This window comes from Salvelinus namaycush, chromosome 19 (genome assembly GCF_016432855.1).
Source record: "Salvelinus namaycush isolate Seneca chromosome 19, SaNama_1.0, whole genome shotgun sequence".
NCBI classification, from domain to species: domain Eukaryota; kingdom Metazoa; phylum Chordata; class Actinopteri; order Salmoniformes; family Salmonidae; genus Salvelinus; species Salvelinus namaycush.
The window spans coordinates 535,646-561,663 of NC_052325.1; the positions used below are offsets into that span (position 1 = coordinate 535,646).

At 43.0% G+C, this 26,018-nt stretch overlaps 1 protein-coding gene across 3 annotated transcripts in view; it reads right to left on the minus strand.

Moving 5' to 3' along the window:
- Positions 1-8,213: 8,213 nt before the first annotated feature.
- The window catches only part of ankzf1 (ankyrin repeat and zinc finger peptidyl tRNA hydrolase 1), a 29,720-nt gene continuing 11,915 nt past the window's right edge, over positions 8,214-26,018 (minus strand). For all 3 annotated transcript variants that reach the window (XM_039014369.1, XM_039014370.1, XM_039014368.1), the window contains exons 5-14: positions 24,792-24,997; positions 21,133-21,242; positions 17,016-17,169; positions 13,510-13,732; positions 11,758-12,009; positions 11,440-11,589; positions 10,734-11,136; positions 8,991-9,102; positions 8,392-8,559; positions 8,214-8,301 (exon numbers count right to left, since the gene is read on the minus strand). In XM_039014369.1, coding sequence (XP_038870297.1) covers positions 8,227-8,301; positions 8,392-8,559; positions 8,991-9,102; positions 10,734-11,136; positions 11,440-11,589; positions 11,758-12,009; positions 13,510-13,732; positions 17,016-17,169; positions 21,133-21,242; positions 24,792-24,997 — 1,853 coding nt within the window. In that variant the 3' untranslated portion in view covers positions 8,214-8,226. The remainder of the gene's footprint in view (positions 8,302-8,391; positions 8,560-8,990; positions 9,103-10,733; positions 11,137-11,439; positions 11,590-11,757; positions 12,010-13,509; positions 13,733-17,015; positions 17,170-21,132; positions 21,243-24,791; positions 24,998-26,018) is intronic.

Here is a 26,018-nt window from a genome sequence, read left to right on the forward strand (position 1 = left end):
AATACTCTCTGCCTCTCTCTACCCACCTCCTCCTAGACTTCCTCTTTTCCCCTCCTCCCTACTCCGCTAATCTGTTGTTTGTTGAACTACACTGAGCACTGATGCATCACCCCTTAGTATGGTAACTGCACACCCCTTAGTATGGTAACTGCATCACCCCTAGTATGCGTAAATGCACCGCCCCTTAGTATGGTAACTGCATCACCCTTAGTATGGTAACTGCATCACCCCTTAGTATGGTAACTCATCACCCTTAGATGGTAACTACATCACCCCTTAGTATGGTAACTACATCACCCCTTAGTATGGTAACTGCATCACCCCTTAGTATGGTAACTGCACCACCCCTTAGTATGGTAACTGCACCACCCCTTAGTATGGTAACTACATCACCCCTTAGTATGGTAACTGCATCACCCCTTAGTATGGTAACTGCATCACCCCTTAGTATGGTAACTGCACCACCCCTTAGTATGGTAACTGCATCACCCCTTAGTATGGTAACTGCATCACCCCTTAGTATGGTAACTACATCACCCCTTAGTATGGTAACTGCATCACCCCTTAGTATGGTAACTACATCACCCCTTAGTATGGTAACTGCATCACCCCTTAGTATGGTAACTGCACCACCCCTTAGTATGGTAACTGCATCACCCCTTAGTATGGTAACTGCATCACCCCTTAGTATGGTAACTACAGATACCCCCTTAGTATGGTAACTGCACACCCCCTTAGTATGGTAACTACATCACCCCTTAGTATGGTAACTGACCACCCCTTAAATGGTAACTACATCAGCCTTAGTATGGTAACTGCATCAGCCTTAGTATGGTAACTACATCACCCCTTAGTATGGTAACTACACCACCCCTTAGTATGGTAACTGCATCACCCTCGATAGCAAGGTGATACAGAGGGTACTGCGGACGGCCCAGTACATCCCTGGGGCCGAACTACCTGCCATCCAGGACCTCTATACCAGAGGAAGGGCCGGGAATATTTTCAAAGACCCCAGCCACCCAAGCCATAGACTGTTCTCTCTGCTACCGCACGGCAAACGGTACCGGGGCGCCAAATCTACCGTTACTCTGACTCTATGCACACTCACTGGACTCTACCCACACGCTCACACAGGGTGAACAGGGAGTACAGCGCACACCCCTGTGGGGCCCCGTGTTCAGGGTCAGCCTGGCGGAGGGGATGTTACCTACCCTAGGATCCAGTTGTAGGGTGAGGGGTTCAGTCCCAGGGTCCCGAGCTTGGTGATGAGCTAGGAGGGAACTATGGTGTTGAACACTAAGCTCTAGCCAGTGAACAGCATTCTCACATAGGTATTCCTCTTGTGTAGGTGGGTGAGGGCAGTGTCGAGTGCAATAGAGATTGTGTCGTCTGTGGATCTGTTGGGGCGGTATGCGAATTGGAGTGGGTCCAGGGTGTCTGGGATGATGGTGTTGATGTGAGCCATTACCAGCCTTTCAAAAGATTTCATGGCTACAGGTGTGAATGCTACGGGAAGATAGTTGTTTAGGCAGGTTACCTTGGTGTTCTTGGACCCAGAGACTATGCTGGTCTGCTTGAAACATGTTGGGATTACAGACTGGGACAAGGACATGTTGAAAATGTCTGTGAAGACACTTGCCAGCTGGTCTGTGCATGCTCTGAGTACACGTCCTGATGTTCCTCCTTGCTAGTGTTCAACTGTTTAAAATTCTTATTCACATCAGCCACGGAGAGCGTGATCACACAGCCATCTGGGACAGCAGGAGCTCTCATGCCAGGGTCTTGTATGCGTTTCTATGGGTAGAGTAAAAGTGGTCCAGAGTGTTAGTGCGGCGCTGGAGATGTGTTGGTAAAAGTGTGGTAAAAAAAACATTTCACTCTCCCTGCGTTAAAGACTCCGTCTACTAGAAACGCTGCCTCTGTGTTTTCTTGTTTGTGGCCCTGTACAGCTCGTTGAGGGCCTGATTTAGTGCCATTCTCGTCTTGTGGTGGGATGTAGACAGCAGTGACGATTACAGATGAAAACTCTCTTGGTAGATTAAAAGGTTTGCAATTTACCGTGAGGTGTTCTAGTTCAGGTGAGCAAAAGCTCAAGACTTCCTTCACACTTAAAGCAGCACACCAGTTGTTGTTTACAAAGAGGGACACCCCTCCCCCTTTGGTTTTGCCTGTTTCCGCTGTCCAGTCGCGACAAAGCATGGAGAACCCTAGAGTTTTTAATGTTTATTTCGCCCGTCAGCCAAGTTTCTGAAAAGCATAGAATATTACATCATTTCACGTCCCGTTGGTAGGAAACTCTCAAACAGAGCTCGTCCATCTAGTTCTTCAGTGACTGGACGTTTTACAATAAAACAGAGGGAGTACCGGACAATTTTCTCTGTATCTGAGCCTAAGGAGGACTCTAGCTCTCCACCCTCCAGCAAGGCACGTCTTATTCCTGGTACATGGTTCGGTTCTAAGGTTGTGCTCTAATGTTCAGTTCTAAGGTTGTGCTCTAATGTTCAGTTCTAAGGTTGTGTTCTAATGTTCGGTTCTAAGGTTGTGCTCTAATGTTCGGTTCGAAGGTTCTGTTCTAATGTTCGGTTCTAAGGGTGTGTTCTACAGTTCGCGGATGATACTGTATATGACAGGACACTAGACTCCTAGATGATTACTGTATATGACAGGAGAGACTCCTAGATGATACTGTATAAACAGGACACTAGACTCCTAGATGATACTGTATATAACAGGAGAGACTCCTAGATGATACTGTATATGACAGGAGAGACTCCTAATGATACTGTATATGACAGGAGAGACTCCTAGATGATACTGTATATGACAGGAGAGACTCCTAGATGATACTGTATATGACAGGAGAGACTCCTAGATGATACTGTATATAACAGGAGAGACTCCTAGATGATACTGTATATGACAGGACACTAGACTCCTAGATGATACTGTATATGACAGGACACTAGACTCCTAGATGATACTGTATATGACAGGAGAGACCTAGATGATACTGTATATGACAGGAGAGACTCCTAGATGATACTGTATATGACAGGACACTAGACTCCTAGATGATACTGTATATGACAGGAGAGACTCCTAGATGATACTGTATATGACAGGAGAGACTCCTAGATGATACTGTATATGACAGGAGAGACTCCTAGATGATACTGTATATGACAGGAGAGACTCCTAGATGATACTGTATATGACAGGACACTAGACTCCTAGATGATACTGTATATGACAGGAGAGACTCCTAGATGATACTGTATATAACAGGACACTAGACTCCTAGATGATACTGTATATGACAGGACACTAGACTCCTAGATGATACTGTATATAACAGGAGAGACTCCTAGATGATACTGTATATGACAGGAGAGACTCCTAGATGATACTGTATATGACAGGAGAGACTCCTAGATGATACTGTATATGACAGGAGAGACTCCTAGATGATACTGTATATGACAGGAGAGACTCCTAGATGATACTGTATATGACAGGAGAGACTCCTAGATGATACTGTATATGACAGGAGAGACTCCTAGATGATACTGTATATAACAGGGACACTAGACTCCTAGATGATACTGTATATGACAGGAGAGACTCCTAGATGATACTGTATATGACAGGAGAGACTCCTAGATGATACTGTATATGACAGGAGAGACTCCTAGATGATACTGTATATGACAGGAGACTCCTAGATGATACTGTATATGACAGGAGAGACTCCTAGATGATACTGTATATGACAGGAGAGACTCCTAGATGATACTGTATATGACAGGAGAGACTCCTAGATGATACTGTATATGACAGGAGAGACTCCTAGATGATACTGTATATGACAGGAGAGACTCCTAGATGATACTGTATATGACAGGAGAGACTCCTAGATGATACTGTATATGACAGGAGAGACTCCTAGATGATACTGTATATGACAGGAGAGACTCCTAGATGATACTGTATATGACAGGAGAGACTCCTAGATGATACTGTATATGACAGGAGAGACTCCTAGATGATACTGTATATGACAGGAGAGACTCCTAGATGATACTGTATATGACAGGAGAGACTCCTAGATGATACTGTATATGACAGGAAGAGACTCCTAGATGATACTGTATATGACAGGAAGAGACTCCTAGATGATACTGTATATGACAGGAAGAGACTCCTAGATGATACTGTATATGACAGGAACTAGACTCCTAGATGATACTGTATATGACAGGAAGAGACTCCTAGATGATACTGTATATAACAGGAGAGACTCCTAGATGATACTGTATATGACAGGACCTAGACTCCTAGATGATACTGTATATGACAGGACACTAGACTCCTAGATGATACTGTATATGACAGGAGAGACTCCTAGATGATACTGTATATGACAGGAGAGACTCCCTAGATGATACTGTATATGACAGAGAGACTCCTAGATGATACTGTATATGACAGGAGACGACTCTAGATGATACTGTACTATGACAGGACACTAGACTCCTAGATGATACTGTATATAACAGGACACTAGACTCCTAGATGATACTGTATATAACAGGAGGAGACTCTAGCTAGATGATACTGTATATAACAGGAAGAGACTCCTAGATGATTACTGTATATGAACAGGACTAGACTCCTAGATGATACTGTATATGACAGGAACGAGACTCCTAGATGATACTGTATATGACAGGAGAGGACTCCTAGATGATACTGTATATGACCAGGAGAGACTTCTAGATGATACTGTATATGACAGGACACTAGACTCCTAGATGATACTGTATATGACAGGAGAGACTCCTAGATGATACTGTATATGACAGGAGAGACTCCTAGATGATACGTATATGACAGGAGAGACTCCTAGATGATACTGTATATGACAGGAGAGACTCTAGATGATACTGTATATGACAGGAGAGACTCCTAGATGATACTGTATATGACAGGAGAGACTCCTAGATGATACTGTATATGACAGGAGAGACTCCTAGATGATACTGTATATGACAGGAGAGACTCCTAGATGATACTGTATATGACAGGAGAGACTCCTAGATGATACTGTATATGACAGGAGAGACTCCTAGATGATACTGTATATGACAGGAGAGACTCCTAGATGATACTGTATATAACAGGAGAGACTCCTAGATGATACTGTATATGACAGGAGAGACTCCTAGATGATACTGTATATGACAGGAGAGACTCCTAGATGATACTGTATATGACAGGAGAGACTCCTAGATGATACTGTATATGACAGGACACTAGACTCCTAGATGATACTGTATATGACAGGACACTAGACTCCTAGATGATACTGTATATGACAGGAGAGACTCCTAGATGATACTGTATATGACAGGACACTAGACTCCTAGATGATACTGTATATGACAGGACACTAGACTCCTAGATGATACTGTATATGACAGGAGAGACTCCTAGATGATACTGTATATGACAGGAGAGACTCCTAGATGATACTGTATATGACAGGAGAGACTCCTAGATGATACTGTATATGACAGGAGAGACTCCTAGATGATACTGTATATGACAGGAGAGACTCCTAGATGATACTGTATATGACAGGAGAGACTCCTAGATGATACTGTATATGACAGGACACTAGACTCCTAGATGATACTGTATATGACAGGAGAGACTCCTAGATGATACTGTATATGACAGGAGAGACTCCTAGATGATACTGTATATGACAGGACACTAGACTCCTAGATGATACTGTATATGACAGGACACTAGACTCCTAGATGATACTGTATATGACAGGACACTAGACTCCTAGATGATACTGTATATAACAGGAGAGACTCCTAGATGATACTGTATATGACAGGACACTAGACTCCTAGATGATACTGTATATGACAGGACACTAGACTCCTAGATGATACTGTATATGACAGGAGAGACTCCTAGATGATACTGTATATGACAGGACACTAGACTCCTAGATGATACTGTATATGACAGGACACTAGACTCCTAGATGATACTGTATATAACAGGAGAGACTCCTAGATGATACTGTATATGACAGGAGAGACTCCTAGATGATACTGTATATGACAGGAGAGACTCCTAGATGATACTGTATATGACAGGAGAGACTCCTAGATGATACTGTATATAACAGGACACTAGACTCCTAGATGATACTGTATATGACAGGAGAGACTCCTAGATGATACTGTATATGACAGGAGAGACTCCTAGATGATACTGTATATGACAGGACACTAGACTCCTAGATGATACTGTATATGACAGGAGAGACTCCTAGATGATACTGTATATGACAGGACACTAGACTCCTAGATGATACTGTATATGACAGGACACTAGACTCCTAGATGATACTGTATATAACAGGAGAGACTCCTAGATGATACTGTATATGACAGGAGAGACTCCTAGATGATACTGTATATGACAGGAGAGACTCCTAGATGATACTGTATATGACAGGAGAGACTCCTAGATGATACTGTATATAACAGGACACTAGACTCCTAGATGATACTGTATATGACAGGAGAGACTCCTAGATGATACTGTATATGACAGGAGAGACTCCTAGATGATACTGTATATGACAGGACACTAGACTCCTAGATGATACTGTATATGACAGGAGAGACTCCTAGATGATACTGTATATGACAGGACACTAGACTCCTAGATGATACTGTATATGACAGGAGAGACTCCTAGATGATACTGTATATGACAGGAGAGACTCCTAGATGATACTGTATATGACAGGAGAGACTCCTAGATGATACTGTATATAACAGGACACTAGACTCCTAGATGATACTGTATATGACAGGAGAGACTCCTAGATGATACTGTATATGACAGGACACTAGACTCCTAGATGATACTGTATATGACAGGACACTAGACTCCTAGATGATACTGTATATGACAGGAGAGACTCCTAGATGATACTGTATATGACAGGAGAGACTCCTAGATGATACTGTATATGACAGGACACTAGACTCCTAGATGATACTGTATATGACAGGAGAGACTCCTAGATGATACTGTATATGACAGGAGAGACTCCTAGATGATACTGTATATGACAGGACACTAGACTCCTAGATGATACTGTATATGACAGGACACTAGACTCCTAGATGATACTGTATATGACAGGAGAGACTCCTAGATGATACTGTATATGACAGGAGAGACTCCTAGATGATACTGTATATGACAGGAGAGACTCCTAGATGATACTGTATATGACAGGAGAGACTCCTAGATGATACTGTATATGACAGGACACTAGACTCCTAGATGATACTGTATATGACAGGAGAGACTCCTAGATGATACTGTATATGACAGGAGAGACTCCTAGATGATACTGTATATGACAGGACACTAGACTCCTAGATGATACTGTATATGACAGGACACTAGACTCCTAGATGATACTGTATATGACAGGAGAGACTCCTAGATGATACTGTATATGACAGGAGAGACTCCTAGATGATACTGTATATGACAGGAGAGACTCCTAGATGATACTGTATATGACAGGACACTAGACTCCTAGATGATACTGTATATAACAGGAGAGACTCCTAGATGATACTGTATATGACAGGAGAGACTCCTAGATGATACTGTATATGACAGGAGAGACTCCTAGATGATACTGTATATAACAGGAGAGACTCCTAGATGATACTGTATATGACAGGAGAGACTCCTAGATGATACTGTATATGACAGGAGAGACTCCTAGATGATACTGTATATGACAGGAGAGACTCCTAGATGATACTGTATATGACAGGAGAGACTCCTAGATGATACTGTATATGACAGGAGAGACTCCTAGATGATACTGTATATGACAGGAGAGACTCCTAGATGATACTGTATATGACAGGAGAGACTCCTAGATGATACTGTATATAACAGGAGAACAGTAGACATATGACAGGAGAGGACACTAGACGAATGAATGAAAATGTGTTGCCTCAATACAGAACGTTTGCCTACAGTACAGAAACAGACTGTTGTGCTATTTATCGAGTAACGTGTCGTATTCATTAGTCTGACATTGTTTTGTGTGTCAAAAGAGAAGGAGCGGTTGTTTGACTAATGACTGAGGTCTTCGTAATGTTACCTGGTGTTTGAAAGGTCTCCCCCTGTTGATGCCTTGTGCTCTGCCAACCTCTTCTCTGCAGCCTGTGCTCTCTGCGGGTGGACATTTTGACAGTCAAGCCGCTCGTTTTGAAACAAGTTGAACAATTGATGTACGGCATAAAAACGGATCTGTTTCCATACCTTCTCTCGATCGCTTAAGGAGGCAAATTTTTTCTTCTCCTCGGCCTCCATCTCTAGTTTCTTCCTCTGTTCTCTCTGTTCTTTCTCCCTCGTTTTCTTTGCTGCTTTCTGGGCCTTTTTCTTCTCCGTCTTCTTGGACTCCAACTCTGCCGTCAGCGGCCCAGGAACCTTAAGGGAATAGAGCCGACGTTAAGATGTATATACGTACACCGCTGTGTCACAAAGTGCTAAAAAAATGTCTATGTACATCTTTGGAAAATGTAACGGTCATAGTTTTATTAAATGGTATTTCGTGTGCTTGAAATGTGTCCTTTGCTCATCATGTGAAATAGCCCACGTTACCTCTCTGTCTCGCTAACTCCTAGACAACAGAATACCCATTGATTTATTCCATTTGACAGAAAGTGGACTTTAACTGGTTGTTTATGCCTAAACATAGTGGGTGTACAAGATTACACTTCACAGCTTGATCACAAAGTACTGTACATCTTTGGACAACCGATTGCTCGTTTGTCGTTGTTCCGCCCTGCTCGACAGAAAGTGCTCCTCAGTTTAAATGCGACTGCCTACTGTACGTAACCAATGGGACAACAGCTCACCAGAGCCTTGCTGTAGTTGTATTTGTCAGGGTGATCAGCCATGTACTTCCTGAACATGTTCCTCGTGTCCTTGTCAGGAGCAACGATGTAAGGCGTCTGGCCTGTCTGATCTCTGTGGACACAAAGCAACAACCTCTCTGTTAATAACACATAAACAGCTTCTTATAATAATACATACAATTTATGTGCTTTTCATTTAAAAGACAATCATTTTTTTTCTTACAACATACATACATACATATACAGGACCAGTCAAAAGTTTAGACATCTACTCATTCTAGGGTTGTTTTTTTTTTTTTAATTAAAAATTTCATCCCATTTTCTCCCCAATTTTCGTGGTATCCAATCGCTAGTAATTACTATCTTGTCTCATCGCTACAACTCCCGTACGGGCTCGGGAGAGACGAAGGTCGAAAGCAATGCGTCCTCCGAAGCACAACCCAACCAAGCCGCACTGCTTCTTTAACACAGTGCGCCTCCAACCCGGAAGCCAGCCGCACCAATGTGTCGGAGGAAACACCGTGCACCTGGCCCCCTTGGTTAGCGCGCACTGCGCCCGGCCCGCCACAGGAGTCGCTGGAGCGCGATGAGACAAGGATATCCCTACCGGCCAAACCCTCCCTAACCCGGACGACGCTAAGCCAATTGTGCGTCGCCCCGCGGACCTCCTGGTCGCGGCCGGCTGCGACAGAGCCTGGGCGCGAACCCAGAGACTCTGGTGGCGTAGCTAGCACTGCGATGCAGTGCTCTAGACCACTGCGCCACCCGGGAGGCCCGGTTTTTCTTTATTTTAACTATTTTCTACATTGTAGAATAATAGTGAAGACATCAAAACTATGAAATAACACATATGGAATCATGTAGTAACCAACAAAGTGGCAAATAAATCTAAATATATTTTTTATTTGAGATTCTTCAAAGTAGCCACCCTCTGCCTTGATGACAGCTTTGCACCCTCTTAGCATTCTCTCAACCAGCTTCCATGAGGTAGTCACCTGGAATGCATTTCAATTAACAGTTGTGCCTTGTTAAAAGTAAATGTGTTTGTGCCAATCAGTTGTGTTGTGTCAAGGTAGGGTCGGTATACAGTAACAAGGAACAGACACATCTCATCATCAACTGTTCAGAGGAGACTGCGTGAAATCAGGCCTTCATGGCCAAATTGCTGCAAAGAAACCACTACTTAAGGACACCAATAAGAAGAGACTTGCTTGGGCCAAGAAACACGAGCAATGGACATTAGACCGGTGGAAATCTGCCCTTTGGTCTGATGAGTACAAATTTGTGATTTTTGGTTCCAACTGCCTGTCACTTCTGTTGCTGATAATTAATCTATTTTCTGACGATTGTGGTGCAGTGATGAATTGTCTGTGATGGAAAACTACAGCTGCACGTCCCTGATCACCGTATTGAAGAAAAAAAACATGATTGACTTCCATTATAAAATGTGACCCCCTGTCAATTACACCGCTTTCTCCCGTTGTGCTACGTCCAAACACGTGGCTCTGTTCTGGCGAACTACGGTAAAACTTCATCATGTGACAGCTGACACGAAGAACGCGATCTGCTTTGTCTCCTAATGTATTGCACAAGTTGACTCCAGGTATTAACTTAAAAAGCAGATATAAATATTAAAATGTATTTTAAAACCATCCCATATCTATTTCCAAATACCCCGGTATACATATTACATATTACGGTATACCCCCCCAAGCCTAAAATAGACATATATATGGTTCATACTTGCATGCCGGGTCGCTGCCTGCATCCATCAACAGCTTGGCCACTCCTTTCTGTCCTGCTGCTGAGGCCACATGGAGCAGAGTGAATCCTGAGGAGTCTATGGGCTGGTTGAGTAGGGCTAGTGGACTCAGGGCTGCAGGGACCTGGGCTGCAGGGGCCTGGGCTGCAGGGGCCTGGGCTGCAGGGGCCTGGGAAGAGCAGCTCTCCTCCACCTCTCCCTGATTCTTCTCTCCCTCTGGCTTTGCACCCTGCTCCTCCCTCTGTCCATCCTGGTCCCCCTCCTCTCCACCCTGCTCTCCCCTCCTCACTGGTAACAGTCTGATGAGGGTGTCCAGGTCTCCAGTCTTACAGGCGGTGTAGAGAGCATCCCTCAGGCCATAGTCCCAGGACTCATCAGGCTCCTCTGAGAAGATGCAGAGAAGATGCTGTTGTATACAACAAACACAGACAGGCAGACAAAAAAAGGGCAGACAAAAAGGGCAGACAGACCGGCAGGCAGACAGACAGACAGACAGACAGACAGATAGACAGACAGATAGACAGACCGGCAGGCAGGCAGACAGACCGGTAGGCAGGCAGGCAGGCACACCGACAGGCCGGCAGGCACACCGACAGGCAGACCGACAGGCAGACAGAGACAGGCAGACAGAGACAGGCAGACAGACAGACCGGCAGACAGGCAGGCAGAGTTAGGTTAAGACCTCACCCTCTTCATGCTGTATCGTCTTCTTCCCCTTGGGTTTCCTTCTCCCCTGGTTCTTCTCTCCTCCTCTCTCCTGGTTCTTCTCTCCTCCTCTCTCCTGGTTAGTGTCTTCAGCAGCAGCAGGGGACCCCACAGCTTCCCTGTTACTTAGACCTGAACACAGAAATAACTGTTTTTGCAGCTTTTGAAAGATTATCAAGTGATAGAAAGTCCTGTTGTAGAAATTCTATGAATTAAACTGAGATATCCTAAACATCACCCTATTCCCTATAGGCCCTGGTCAGCAGCCTAACTCTACAGACCCCAGCCCGTCTCCCTCACCTCTGTCCTCTGTTCTGCGTCTCTCCTTCCTCTTCTTCCTCCTGGCAGGGTAGATCTCATACTCCCGGAGGTCCAGGGTTCCCAGAGTCACCTCCACCGTCTCCAGCTCCAGCTCCTCTCCTGAACTCTCCTCCTCCTCTACTAGGGGTGCTGTTGTCTCCTGGTAAGGTTCTGGCTGAGCCACAGGTGTACGTGCCTTCTTCCATACTTTGTTTGAGGGACTCAGGATGTCAGAGATGTCAGTGTCTTTACCTGTGGTTTGGAAAAGATGAGTAAATTAACAACATATTGTCAGCCTTTCTCAGTATTGAAGCTCAGGAATGTCCATATATACAGTGCATTCGGAAATTATTCAGACCCCTTGACCGTTTCCAAATTTTGTTACGTTACAGCCTTATTCTAAAATGTATTAAATAGTTTTTTCCTCATCAATCTACACACAATACCCCATGATGACGTCACAATACCCCATAATGACGTCACAATACCCCATAATGACATCACAATACCCCATAATGACATCACAATACCCCATAATGACATCACAATACCCCATAATGACATCACAATACCCCATAATGACAAAGGAATAACAGGTTTTAGAATTTGTTGCAAATGTATTAAAAATAAAAAACTGAAATATCACATTTCTATAAGTATTCAGACCCTTTAGTCAGTACTTTGTTTTAGCACCTTTGGCAGCGATTACAGCATTGAGTCTTCTTGGGTATGACACTACAAGCTTGACCTGTATTTGGGGAGTTTCTCCCATTCTTCTCTGCAGATCCTCTCAAGCTCTGTCAGGTTGGATGGGAAGCGTTGCTGCACAGCTATTTTCAGGTCTCTCCAAAGATGTTCGATCAGGTTCAAGTCCGGACTCTGGCTGAGCCACTTAAGGACATTCAGAGACTTATCCCGAAGCCACTCCTGCGTTGTCTTGGCTGTGTGCTTAGGGTCGTTGTCCTGTTGGAAGGTGAACCTTTGCCCCAGTCTGAGGTTCTGAGCGCTCTGGAGCAGGTTTTCATCAAGGATTTCTCTGTACTTTGATCCGTTCATCTTTCCCTCGATCCTGACTAGTCTCCCAGTCCCTGCCGCTGAAAAACATCCTCACAGCATGATGCTGCCACCACCATGTTTCACCGTAGGGGTGGTGCCAGGTTTCCTCCAGATGTGACGCTTGGCATTCAGGCCAAAGAGGTCTCATGGTCTGAGAGGCCTTTAGTTGCCTTTTGGCAAACTCCAAGCAGGCTGTCATGTTCCTTTTACTGAGGAGTGGCATCCGTCTGGCCACTCTATCATAAAGGCCTGATTGGTGGAGTGCTACAGAGATGGTTGTCCTTCTGGAAGGTTCTCCCATCTCCACAGAGGAACTCTGGAGCTCTTTATGTAGACAGGTGTGTGTCTTTCCAAATCATGTCCAATCAATTGAATTTACCACAGGTGGAATCCAATAATCAAGTTGTAGAAACATCTCAAGGATGATCAATGGAAACAGGATGCCACCTGAGCTCAATGTAGAGTCTCATAGCTAAGGGTCTGATAATGTAAAAACCTGTTTTCACTTTGTCATTATGGAGTATTGTGTGTAGATTGAGGAACAAAATGTGGAAAAAAGGGGTCTGAATACTTTCAGAAAGCAATGTACAGGCAGACTGATTAAGCCCTAGACTGAAAACTGCTTTTCAATGGAGAATCTAGATTTTAATACTAAGCTTAAAGTATTTTGTACTCGTTTTGACTTTTGACTCGTACCATATACATTTAGAGTGGAGAGGACATCATGGACTCTCTTTATCTCTCTGAAGGTGGCTCTGCGTGTGGGGAAGGGCAGTGTTCTGATCCGAGGGTCCTTCTTCACCAGCGGAGCCGCTTTACCCCCCAAGAACATGGTTTTATTATGACTGGGTGCACGCAGGAAGATGGCACTGGCTTCAGTCAGGTGGTCAGACCAGCTCTCCAGCAGGTCCTGGATCTCCTGCAAGCAGAGGATTAGATCAAATATAACCAACAACATTAAAGGTGCAAGCAGCCATTAAACACACCAGAAGAAATCCACTTCTTCGAGCTGTTAGACGATGGCGAGAGTTTACCCACAATGTTGCACAATGATTTAAGTCAATAAGTCATCGTTTGTAAAATCAAAAATATTTGGGCTTGAAAGTGGCAGATCCGAACGGCCTACTTCACGCAAATCATTGTGAATGCATTTCCTAAGTAAACATTATTTTTCAGGTTTAATTTGACTGTTACCATCCACCAGCTGTTTATTAATAAGAAACAGCTGTATTCCTCTTTATGACCGAGAAGACCAAACAGTCTTGTGTCCGCCTGGGTCACGGAACTAATTAAAACAGGAGGTGCAAACTTATCCATCATGTCTCAATTATGTCTCATGTCTCAATTGTTGCGCTAGTCTGTATTAAAAATGTATATATCTGACCAATCCTTGTTCATAGTCCAGGGGGGGGGGGGTTCTACTAAACTAAATGGAATTGTTTTAATCACGGATCATTGAGCTATTCGATTTAGAATGTTAGGACCCTTCTAGGTATAAAAATATATATATATATACATTTTGGGGATTAAACATTGAATTTACTGCTATTAGAGCATATTAACGCATTGAATAACACACTCTTACATGGAAAAACAGACAGTAAAAAAACAAATAAAGTTTTAAACGTCTGTCCTAAATCTAAGTGATACAAGAAAGATCAGGAATTTATATATTTTTTACCTATACATAACCTTTTTTTGTGGGCACTAAACTACTTAACATTTAAAATACAAATTCAGAAAGTATTCACACCCCTTGACACCCCCAGATTGCTGAATACTTTCCAAAGGCACTGTAAGTAGTAGAGTTGTCACCATATGATACCAGGCCAAGTATCACCATACCAACATTTTACTAACGATACCAGGCCAAGTATCACCATTCCAACATTTTTACTAACGATACCAGGCCAAGTATCACCATTCCAACATTTTACTAACGATACCAGGCCAAGTATCACCATTCCAACATTTTACTAACGATACCAGGCCAAGTATCACCATACCAACATTTTACTAACGATACCAGGCCAAGTATCACCATACCAACATTTTTACTAACGATACCAGGCCAAGTATCACCATACCAACATTTTACTAACGATACCAGGCCAAGTATTACCATACCAACATTTTTACTAACGATACCAGGCCAAGTATCACCATACCAACATTTTACTAACGATACCAGGCCAAGTATCACCATACCAACATTTTACTAACGATACCAGGCCAAGTATCACCATACCAACATTTTACTAACGATACCAGGCCAAGTATCACCATACCAACATTTTACTAACGATACCAGGCCAAGTATCACCATACCAACATTTTACTAACGATACCAGGCCAAGTATCACCATACCAACATTTTACTAACGATACCAGGCCAAGTATCACCATACCAACATTTTACTAACGATACCAGGCCAAGTATCACCATTCCAACATTTTACTAACGATACCAGGCCAAGTATCATCATTCCAACATTTTACTAACGATACCAGGCCAAGTATCACCATTCCAACATTTTACTAACGATACCAGGCCAAGTATCATCATTCCAACATTTTACTAACGATACCAGGCCAAGTATCACCATTCCAACATTTTACTAACGATACCAGGCCAAGTATCACCATACCAACATTTTACTAACGATACCAGGCCAAGTATCACCATACCAACATTTTTACTAACGATACCAGGCCAAGTATCACCATACCAACATTTTACTAACGATACCAGGCCAAGTATTACCATACCAACATTTTTACTAACGATACCAGGCCAAGTATCACCATACCAACATTTTACTAACGATACCAGGCCAAGTATCACCATACCAACATTTTACTAACGATACCAGGCCAAGTATCACCATACCAACATTTTACTAACGATACCAGGCCAAGTATCACCATACCAACATTTTACTAACGATACCAGGCCAAGTATCACCATACCAACATTTTACTAACGATACCAGGCCAAGTATCACCATACCAACATTTTACTAACGATACCAGGCCAAGTATCACCATACCAACATTTTACTAACGATACCAGGCCAAGTATCACCATTCCAACATTTTACTAACGATACCAGGCCAAGTATCATCATTCCAACATTTTACTAACGATACCAGGCCAAGTATCACCATTCCAACATTTTACTAACGATACCAGGCCAAGTATCATCATTCCAACATTTTACTAACGATACCAGGCCAAGTATCACCATACCAACATTTTACTAACGATACCAGGCCAAGTATCACCATACCAACATTTTACTAACGATACCAGGCCAAGTATCACCATACCAACATTTTACTAACGATACCAGGCCAAGTATCACCATACCAACATTTTACTAACGATACCAGGCCAAGTATCACCATACCAACATTTTACTAACGATACCAGGCCAAGTATCACCATACCAACATTTTACTAACGATACCAGGCCAAGTATCACCATACCAACATTTTACTAACGATACCAGGCCAAGTATCACCATACCAACATTTTACTAACGATACCAGGCCAAGTATCACCATTCCAACATTTTACTAACGATACCAGGCCAAGTATCATCATTCCAACATTTTACTAACGATACCAGGCCAAGTATCACCATTCCAACATTTTACTAACGATACCAGGCCAAGTATCATCATTCCAACATTTTACTAACGATACCAGGCCAAGTATCACCATTCCAACATTTTACTAACGATACCAGGCCAAGTATCATCATTCCAACATTTTACTAACGATACCAGGCCAAGTATCACCATTCCAACATTTTACTAACAATACCAGGCCAAGTATCATCATTCCAACATTTTACTAACGATACCAGGCCAAGTATCATCATTCCAACATTTTACTAACGATACCAGGCCAAGTATCATCATTCCAACATTTTACTAACGATACCAGGCCAAGTATCACCATTCCAACATTTTACTAACGATACCAGGCCAAGTATCACCATACCAACATTTTACTAACGATACCAGGCCAAGTATCATCATTCCAACATTTTACTAACGATACCAGGCCAAGTATCACCATTCCAACATTTTTACTAGAGAAGATATTTTAACTTCTAGTAGTTCTGGCTAATCAGAGGAAAACCATAAGGTGCTCTCCCGGTTAGACACATCAGAATAAGAGTAGTTGTGTTGCCTTGACTAGTGCAGCCTCGTTGTACCGCCTCAGGGCAGCTCCGGCTGATTTAGGGGCATGACTGCTGTTCTTGGCATCTCTCAGGCCCTGGGACGTCCCCCGCTTGGCTCTCACAGTGTACCGATGGAACGTCTTGTGCTGCAACACGTCTCTCCTGGAACAGAGATGGGAGAGATGAGTCCATCTTTTAGTACCGAGGGGGAGACTTACAGTGCATTCAGAAAGACCCCTTGACCTTTTTTCCCCACATTTTGTTACGTTACAGCCTTATTCTAAAATTGATTAAATGTTGTTTTTTCCCCCCTGACCAATCTACACACAATATGCTGCAGAAATGTGTTGGTACCCTTCCCCAGATCTGTGCCTCCACACAATCCTGTCTCGGAGCTCTACGGACAATTCCTTCAACCTCATGGCTTGGTGTTTGCTCTGACGTGCACTGTCAACTGTAGGACCTTATATAGACAGGTGTGTGCCTTTCTAAATCGTCCAATTAATTTACCACAGGTGTTCTCCAATCAAGTTGTAGAAACATCTCAATGATGATCAATGGAAACAGGATGCACCTGAGCTCAATTTAGAGTCTCATAGCAAAGGGTCTGAATACTTATGTAAATAAGGTGTTTTATTCAAATATACATTTGCAATGTAGTGCCCTACCTACCCAGCGCACTACCCCCTACCTACCCAGCGCACTACCCCCTACCTACCCAGCGCACTACACCCTACCTACCCAGCGCACTACCCCCTACCTACCCAGCGCACTACCCCCTACCTACCCAGCGCACTACCCCCTACCTACCCAGGGCTCTACCCCCTACCTACCCAGCGCACTACCCCCTACCAACCCAGCGCACTACCCCCTACCAACCCAGGGCTCTACCCCCTACCTACCCAGCGCACTACCCCCTACCTACCCAGCGCACTACCCCCTACCTACCCAGCGCACTACACCCTACCTACCCAGCGCACTACCCCCTACCTACCCAGCGCACTACCCCCTACCAACCCAGGGCTCTACCCCCTACCTACCCAGCGCACTACCCCCTACCTACCCAGCGCACTACCCCCTACCTACCCAGCGCACTACCCCCTACCTACTGTCATATATACATATATTCATATACCTAGCTCATATATCAAGCACATATATTAAGCATTATTTAGGAGGCCTTAGGGTTTTAGAGCCAGCTTGTGACCATAGGATTAAAAGCTTGCACAACACACCCCATGACAAGGCACAAGACTGATGTTGCACAACACAAGGTTCCCCATTGACACAATGGTTCTTCAGTGTCTCAAGGATGCTAACCGCACAAAACAGTTATAGAGCGCCAAAACCAAACCGCCTGACTTAAGTAATTGCTCACATCCCTCTAATCAGGAAACCCCCTAACCCCAGACAGTAACTGCCAGTTACAGTTTCCCTTATCTCATGACTCCTGGACACACACAAACATTTCATCTCGCACGAACACACACACCTCACTCCCATCTCTACTGGTCGGGTGCCAAGAGCAGAGGACTCTGCTGTGCACCAATGGGGCTACTGTTATGGCCAGAGCAGACCCGCCTCCAACTCTTCAGGACCAGTCAGAAGACCAACACGAAGAGATTCTACCTACATTGTTCCATGTATAAAATGTGCTGTAATCTCTGTTTAGACTACCCTTTTTAGCTGACTCCTTAAGAGCCATATGATTAGGTCCGTGTCACGCTAAACTGCCGGACAAGATATCTTTGACTTTAATAAACTGCCTTTTGCTATACTTGATTCCACTCTGTCCAGTGTCCATGATTTGGTCTCACTCTCCAGTAAATGAAACACCAACACTACCCAGCGCACTACCCCCTACCAACCCAGGGCTCTACCCCCTACCTACCCAGCGCACTACCCCCTACCAACCCAGGGCTCTACCCCCTACCTACCCAGCGCACTACCCCCTACCTACCCAGCGCACTACCCCCTACAAAAGGACACTACTTTAGACCTGAGCCCTACAGAGCACCATTTAGAGAATATGGTACCATTTGAGATCACTATAACGATAGAGAATATGGTACCATTTGAGATCACTATAGAGAATATGGTACCATTTGAGATCACTATAGAGAATATGGTACCATTTGAGATCACTATGGCGATAGAGAATATGGTACCATTTGAAATCACTATAGAGAATATGGTACCATTTGAGATCACTATAGAGAATATGGTACCATTTGAGATCACTATAGCAATAGAGAATATGGTACCATTTGAGATCACTATGGCGATAGAGAATATGGTACCATTTGAGAACACTATAGCGATAGAGAATATGGTACCATTTGAGACCACTATAGAGAATATGGTACCATTTGAGACCACTACAGAGAATATGGTACCATTTGAGACCACTATAGCGATAGAGAATATGGTACCATTTGAGACCACTACAGAGAATATGGTACCATTTGACACCACTATAACGATAGAGAATATGGTACCATTTGAGACCACTACAGAGAATATGGTACCATTTGAGACCACTATAACGATAGAGAATATGGTACCATTTGAGACCACTGTAGAGAATATGGTACCATTTGAGACCACTATAACGATAGAGAATATGGTACCATTTGAGATCACTATAGCGATAGAGAATATGGTACCATTTGAGATCACTATAACGATAGAGAATATGGTACCATTTGAGATCACTATAGCGATAGAGAATATGGTACCATTTGAGATCACTATAGCGATAGAGAATATGGTACCATTTGAGACCACTATAGAGAATATGGTACCATTTGAGATCACTATGGCGATAGAGTATATGGTACCATTTGAGACCACTATAGCGATAGAGAATATGGTACCATTTGAGATCCCTATGGCGATAGAGAATATGGTACCATTTGAGACCAATATAGCGATAGAGAATATGGTACCATTTGAGATCACTATGGCGATAGAGAATATGGTACCATTTGAGACCACTATAGCGATAGAGAATATGGTACCATTTGAGATCACTATGGCGATAGAGTATATGGTACCATTTGAGATCACTATAGCGAATATGGTACCATTTGAGATCACTATAGAGAATATGGTACCATTTGAGATCACGATAGAGAATATGGTACCATTTGAGATCACTATAGAGAATATGGTACCATTTGAGACCACTACAGAGAATATGGTACCATTTGAGATCACTATAGCGATAGAGAATATGGTACCATTTGAGATCACTATGGCGATAGAGAATATGGTACCATTTGAGACCACTATAGAGAATATGGTACCATTTGAGATCACTATAGAGAATATGGTACCATTTGAGATCACGATAGAGAATATGGTACCATTTGAGATCACTATAGAGAATATGGTACCATTTGAGATCACTATGGCGATAGAGAATATGGTACCATTTGAGATCACTATGGCGATAGAGAATATGGTACCATTTGAGATCACTATAGCGATAGAGAATATGGTACCATTTGAGATCACTATAGCGATAGAGAATATGGTACCATTTGAGATCACTATAGCGATAGAGAATATGGTACCATTTGAGATCACTATAGCGATAGAGAATATGGTACCATTTGAGATCACTATAGCGATAGAGAATATGGTACCATTTGAGATCACTATAGAGAATATGGTACCATTTGAGATCACTATAGAGAATATGGTACCATTTGACACCACTATAACGATAGAGAATATGGTACCATTTGAGATCACTATAGCGATAGAGAATATGGTACCATTTGAGATCACTATAGCGATAGAGAATATGGTACCATTTGAGATCACTAGAGAGAATATGGTACCATTTGAGATCACTATAGAGAATATGGTACCATTTGAGATCACTATAGCGATAGAGAATATGGTACCATTTGAGATCACTATAGAGATAGAGAATATGGTACCATTTGAGATCACTATAGAGAATATGGTACCATTTGAGACCACTACAGAGAATATGGTACCATTTGAGATCACTATGGCGATAGAGAATATGGTACCATTTGAGATCACTATGGCGATAGAGAATATGGTACCATTTGAGATCACTATAGCGATAGAGAATATGAAGCCACTGACCCTTGAAATACAGCTCCAGCGAAGTGTCCACCACCTGCCATCAGAATGACCCACATAGTCTTGTTACTGAGACTTTGTAGAGAGGCCACCAGGTCTTCCTCTATGGCAGACTGAAATGCATATCGTCTTGTTAACGAGACTGTAGAGATACCAGCATGTCAAATCAAATCTTATTGGTCACATACACATATTTAGCAGATGTTATTGGTCACATACACATATTTAGCAGATGTTATTGGTCACATACACATATTTAGCAGATGTTATTGGTCACATACACATATTTAGCAGATGTTATTGGTCACATACACATATTTAGCAGATGTTATTGGTCACATACACATATTTAGCAGATGTTATTGGTCACATACACATATTTAGCAGATCTTATTGGTCACATACACATATTTAGCAGATGTTATTGGTCACATACACATATTTAGCAGATGTTATTGGTCACATACACATATTTAGCAGATGTTATTGGTCACATACACATATTTAGCAGATGTTATTGGTCACATACACATATTTAGCAGATGTTATTGGTCACATACACATATTTAGCAGATGTTATTGGTCACATACACATATTTAGCAGATGTTATTGGTCACATACACATATTTAGCAGATGTTATTGGTCACATACACATATTTAGCAGATGTTATTGGTCACATACACATATTTAGCAGATGTTATTGGTCACATACACATATTTAGCAGATGTTATTGGTCACATACACATATTTAGCAGATGTTATTGGTCACATACACATATTTAGCAGATGTTATTGGTCACATACACATATTTAGCAGATGTTATTGGTCACATACACATATTTAGCAGATGTTATTGGTCACATACACATATTTAGCAGATCTTATTGGTCACATACACATATTTAGCAGATGTTATTGGTCACATACACATATTTAGCAGATCTTATTGGTCACATACACATATTTAGCAGATGTTATTGGTCACATACACATATTTAGCAGATGTTATTGGTCACATACACATATTTAGCAGATGTTATTGGTCACATACACATATTTAGCAGATGTTATTGGTCACATACACATATTTAGCAGATGTTATTGGTCACATACACATATTTAGCAGATGTTATTGGTCACATACACATATTTAGCAGATGTTATTGGTCACATACACATATTTAGCAGATGTTATTGGTCACATACACATATTTAGCAGATGTTATTGGTCACATACACATATTTAGCAGATGTTATTGGTCACATACACATATTTAGCAGATGTTATTGGTCACATACACATATTTAGCAGATGTTATTGGTCACATACACATATTTAGCAGATGTTATTGGTCACATACACATATTTAGCAGATGTTATTGGTCACATACACATATTTAGCAGATGTTATTGCGGGTGTAGTGAAATGCTTGTGTTCCTAGCTCCAACAGTGCAGTAGTATCTAACTAAATGCTTGTGTTCCTAGCTCCAACAGTGCAGTAGTATCTAACTAAATGCTTGTGTTTCTAGCTCCAACAGTGCAGTAGTATCTAACTAAATGCTTGTGTTCCTAGCTCCAACAGTGCAGTAGTATCTAACTAAATGCTTGTGTTCCTAGCTCCAACAGTGCAGTAGTATCTAACTAAATGCTTGTGTTCCTAGCTCCAACAGTGCAGTAGTATCTAACTAAATGCTTGTGTTCCTAGCTCCAACAGTGCAGTAGTATCTAACTAAATGCTTGTGTTCCTAGCTCCAACAGTGCAGTAGTATCTAACTAAATGCTTGTGTTTCTAGCTCCAACAGTGCAGTAGTATCTAACTAAATGCTTGTGTTCCTAGCTCCAACAGTGCAGTAGTATCTAACTAAATGCTTGTGTTCCTAGCTCCAACAGTGCAGTAGTATCTAACTAAATGCTTGTGTTCCTAGCTCCAACAGTGCAGTAGTATCTAACTAAATGCTTGTGTTTCTAGCTCCAACAGTGCAGTAGTATCTAACTAAATGCTTGTGTTTCTAGCTCCAACAGTGCAGTAGTATCTAACTAAATGCTTGTGTTCCTAGCTCCAACAGTGCAGTAGTATCTAACTAAATGCTTGTGTTCCTAGCTCCAACAGTGCAGTAGTATCTAACTAAATGCTTGTGTTCCTAGCTCCAACAGTGCAGTAGTATCTAACTAAATGCTTGTGTTCCTAGCTCCAACAGTGCAGTAGTATCTAACTAAATGCTTGTGTTTCTAGCTCCAACAGTGCAGTAGTATCTAACTAAATGCTTGTGTTTCTAGCTCCAACAGTGCAGTAGTATCTAACTAAATGCTTGTGTTCCTAGCTCCAACAGTGCAGTAGTATCTAACTAAATGCTTGTGTTCCCACCTCCAACAGTGCAGTAGTATCTAAATAAGAAACACAAAAATACGTAATACTGCAAAGTTGCTTAGGAGCTACAAGCAGAGCTGTCATGTCTTAGGAGCTACAAGCAGAGCTGTCATGTCTTAGGAGCTACAAGCAGAGCTGTCATGTCTTAGGAGCTACAAGCAGAGCTGTCATGTCTGTCATGTCTTAGGAGCTACAAGCAGAGCTGTCATGTCTGTCATGTCTTAGGAGCTACAAGCAGAGCTGTCATGTCTGTCATGTCTTAGGAGCTTCAAGCAGAGCTGTCATGTCTTAGGAGCCATCTTACGGTCTTCCTCTATGGCAGACTGAAATACAGAGTGGATTAAATAATGTGTCGTCCAAAAAGGTCCTTTTGACTCATCATCCGTAGAACATAATTCCAAGAGTCTTGATGATCATCCAGGTGCTTTTGGCAAACTGGAGTGAACTTTTTGGAAGACAAGGGTCTCATTATGTCTGGAGAAAACCAAACACTGCATTCCACAGTAAGCTGAAGAGCAGCTGGGTCCTGCAGCAAGACAATGATCCAAAACATCAAGTCTACATGAAAATGGCTAAAAAGCAACACATGTGAAGTTTTGGAATGGCCTAGTCAAAGTCCAGATCTAATCCCAACTCAGATGTTGTGGCAGGACCTGAAACGACCAGTTCATGCTGGAAAACCCAGAAATGTCTCTGAGTTAAAGCAGTTCTGCATGGAAGAGTGGGCCAAAATTCCTCCACAGAGATGTGAGAGACTGATCAACAACTACAGGAAGTGTTTGGTTGGAGTCATTGCAGCTACAGTAAATTCCTCCACAGAGACGTGAGAGACTGATCAACAACTACAGGAAGTGTTTGTTTGGAGTCATTACAACTACAGTAAATTCCTCCACAGAGATGTGAGAGACTGATCAACAACTACAGGAAGTGTTTGGTTGGAGTCATTGCAGCTAAAGGTGGAACAACCAGTTAATGAGTGAAAGGGGGCAATTACTTTTCACACAGGGGCATTGGGTGTTGCATAACGTTGTTTATGAAATAAATACATAATTGTTGTGTTATTTGTCCACTAAGGTTCACTTGATCTATTATCAGGTTTTGGATGAAGATTTAATCATTTAGTATCAAAAATATGTAAAAGTAGATCAAATTAGAAAAGAGGGGCAAATACTTATTCACAGCACTGTACCTCAATCATATCACATAGAACTCATTCTTCATTTAATTCTCAAGGGAGGCTGATTATTTTGTGTTTAAAAAGAGTCCACAAGTCCGTCCGAGTCTCACCTTGCTCTGCAGAACACAGCGGTAGACAGCCAGGTACTGCCCCTGAGAGTTCTGGAACACGACCCGGTTGGAGAGGCGACCGAACGACTCCGCTTCTAGACCACCGTCGTCCTTCTGTAGAGGAGCCGCCTCGGCGTTCTCCACGACCCAGTCACTGTCTGGTTCCTCGTCCTCCGAGTCAGAACCTGAGATGCTAGACATGTCTCCTGTGGACAGACCAAATTATTTTGTACAAATAAGAGTAGAATGAAGAAGACAAGGGTTGCACCCTATACAGTGCACTGCTTTTGACCAGCACGTATGGTTGAAAGTAGTGCACTATATAGGGAATAGGGTACCATTAGCCCTTGTCTTTCTTCATTCTATTCCATTGTCAATACTGATTTGCTCTGTCCACAGGAGACATGTCTAGCAAAATCTAAGTTAAGATTTTTATTTGAAATTAAATTTAGTTTCAGTAGTAATGCAGAAGGTGATGGGTCAGGTCACGTTAGGTTTAAAGGTCGACTCAGCGAGATGACGTAGATGCACCAAGTAAACAGTAGTACTGGGTCAATTCCCGTAGCTATCACCGGTGTTGTAGGGAGTCCGGTCTCCAGAACACATATTGACTGTCTCGGTGTTGCCTTGGTGTCACGAGCCAGATACATTTCTACTCGTTCTTGACTCTGTCTCGGACAGTGAGGACTCGTCATCTCTTCCCCAGACCAGCTGAGACCAGCGGAGTAAAGAACTCCATTCAGTAAGCGCATAAAACAGTGTTGCCAAATATATACACTCCTTTCATGAAGCATTAATACCTGCAGCCTTTATATCTAGCATAGACATGTTGGGGCCTACGGTGGCCAGCCTATCGGGGGCCTGCGGTGGCCAGCCTATCGGGGGCCTGCGGTGGCCAACCTATCGGGGGCCTGCGGTGGCCAACCTATCGGGGGCCTGCGGTGGCCAACCTATCGGGGGCCTGCGGTGGCCAACCTATCGGGGGCCTACGGTGGCCAACCTATCGGGGGCCTACGGTGGCCAGCCTATCGGGGGCCTACGGTGGCCAGCCTATCGGGGGCCTGCGGTGGCCAACCTATCGGGGGCTTGCGGTGGCCAACCTATCGGGGGCTTGCGGTGGCCAACCTATCGGGGGCCTGCGGTGGCCAACCTATCGGGGGCCTGCGGTGGCCAACCTATCGGGGGCCTGCGGTGGCCAACCTATCGGGGGCCTGCGGTGGCCAACCT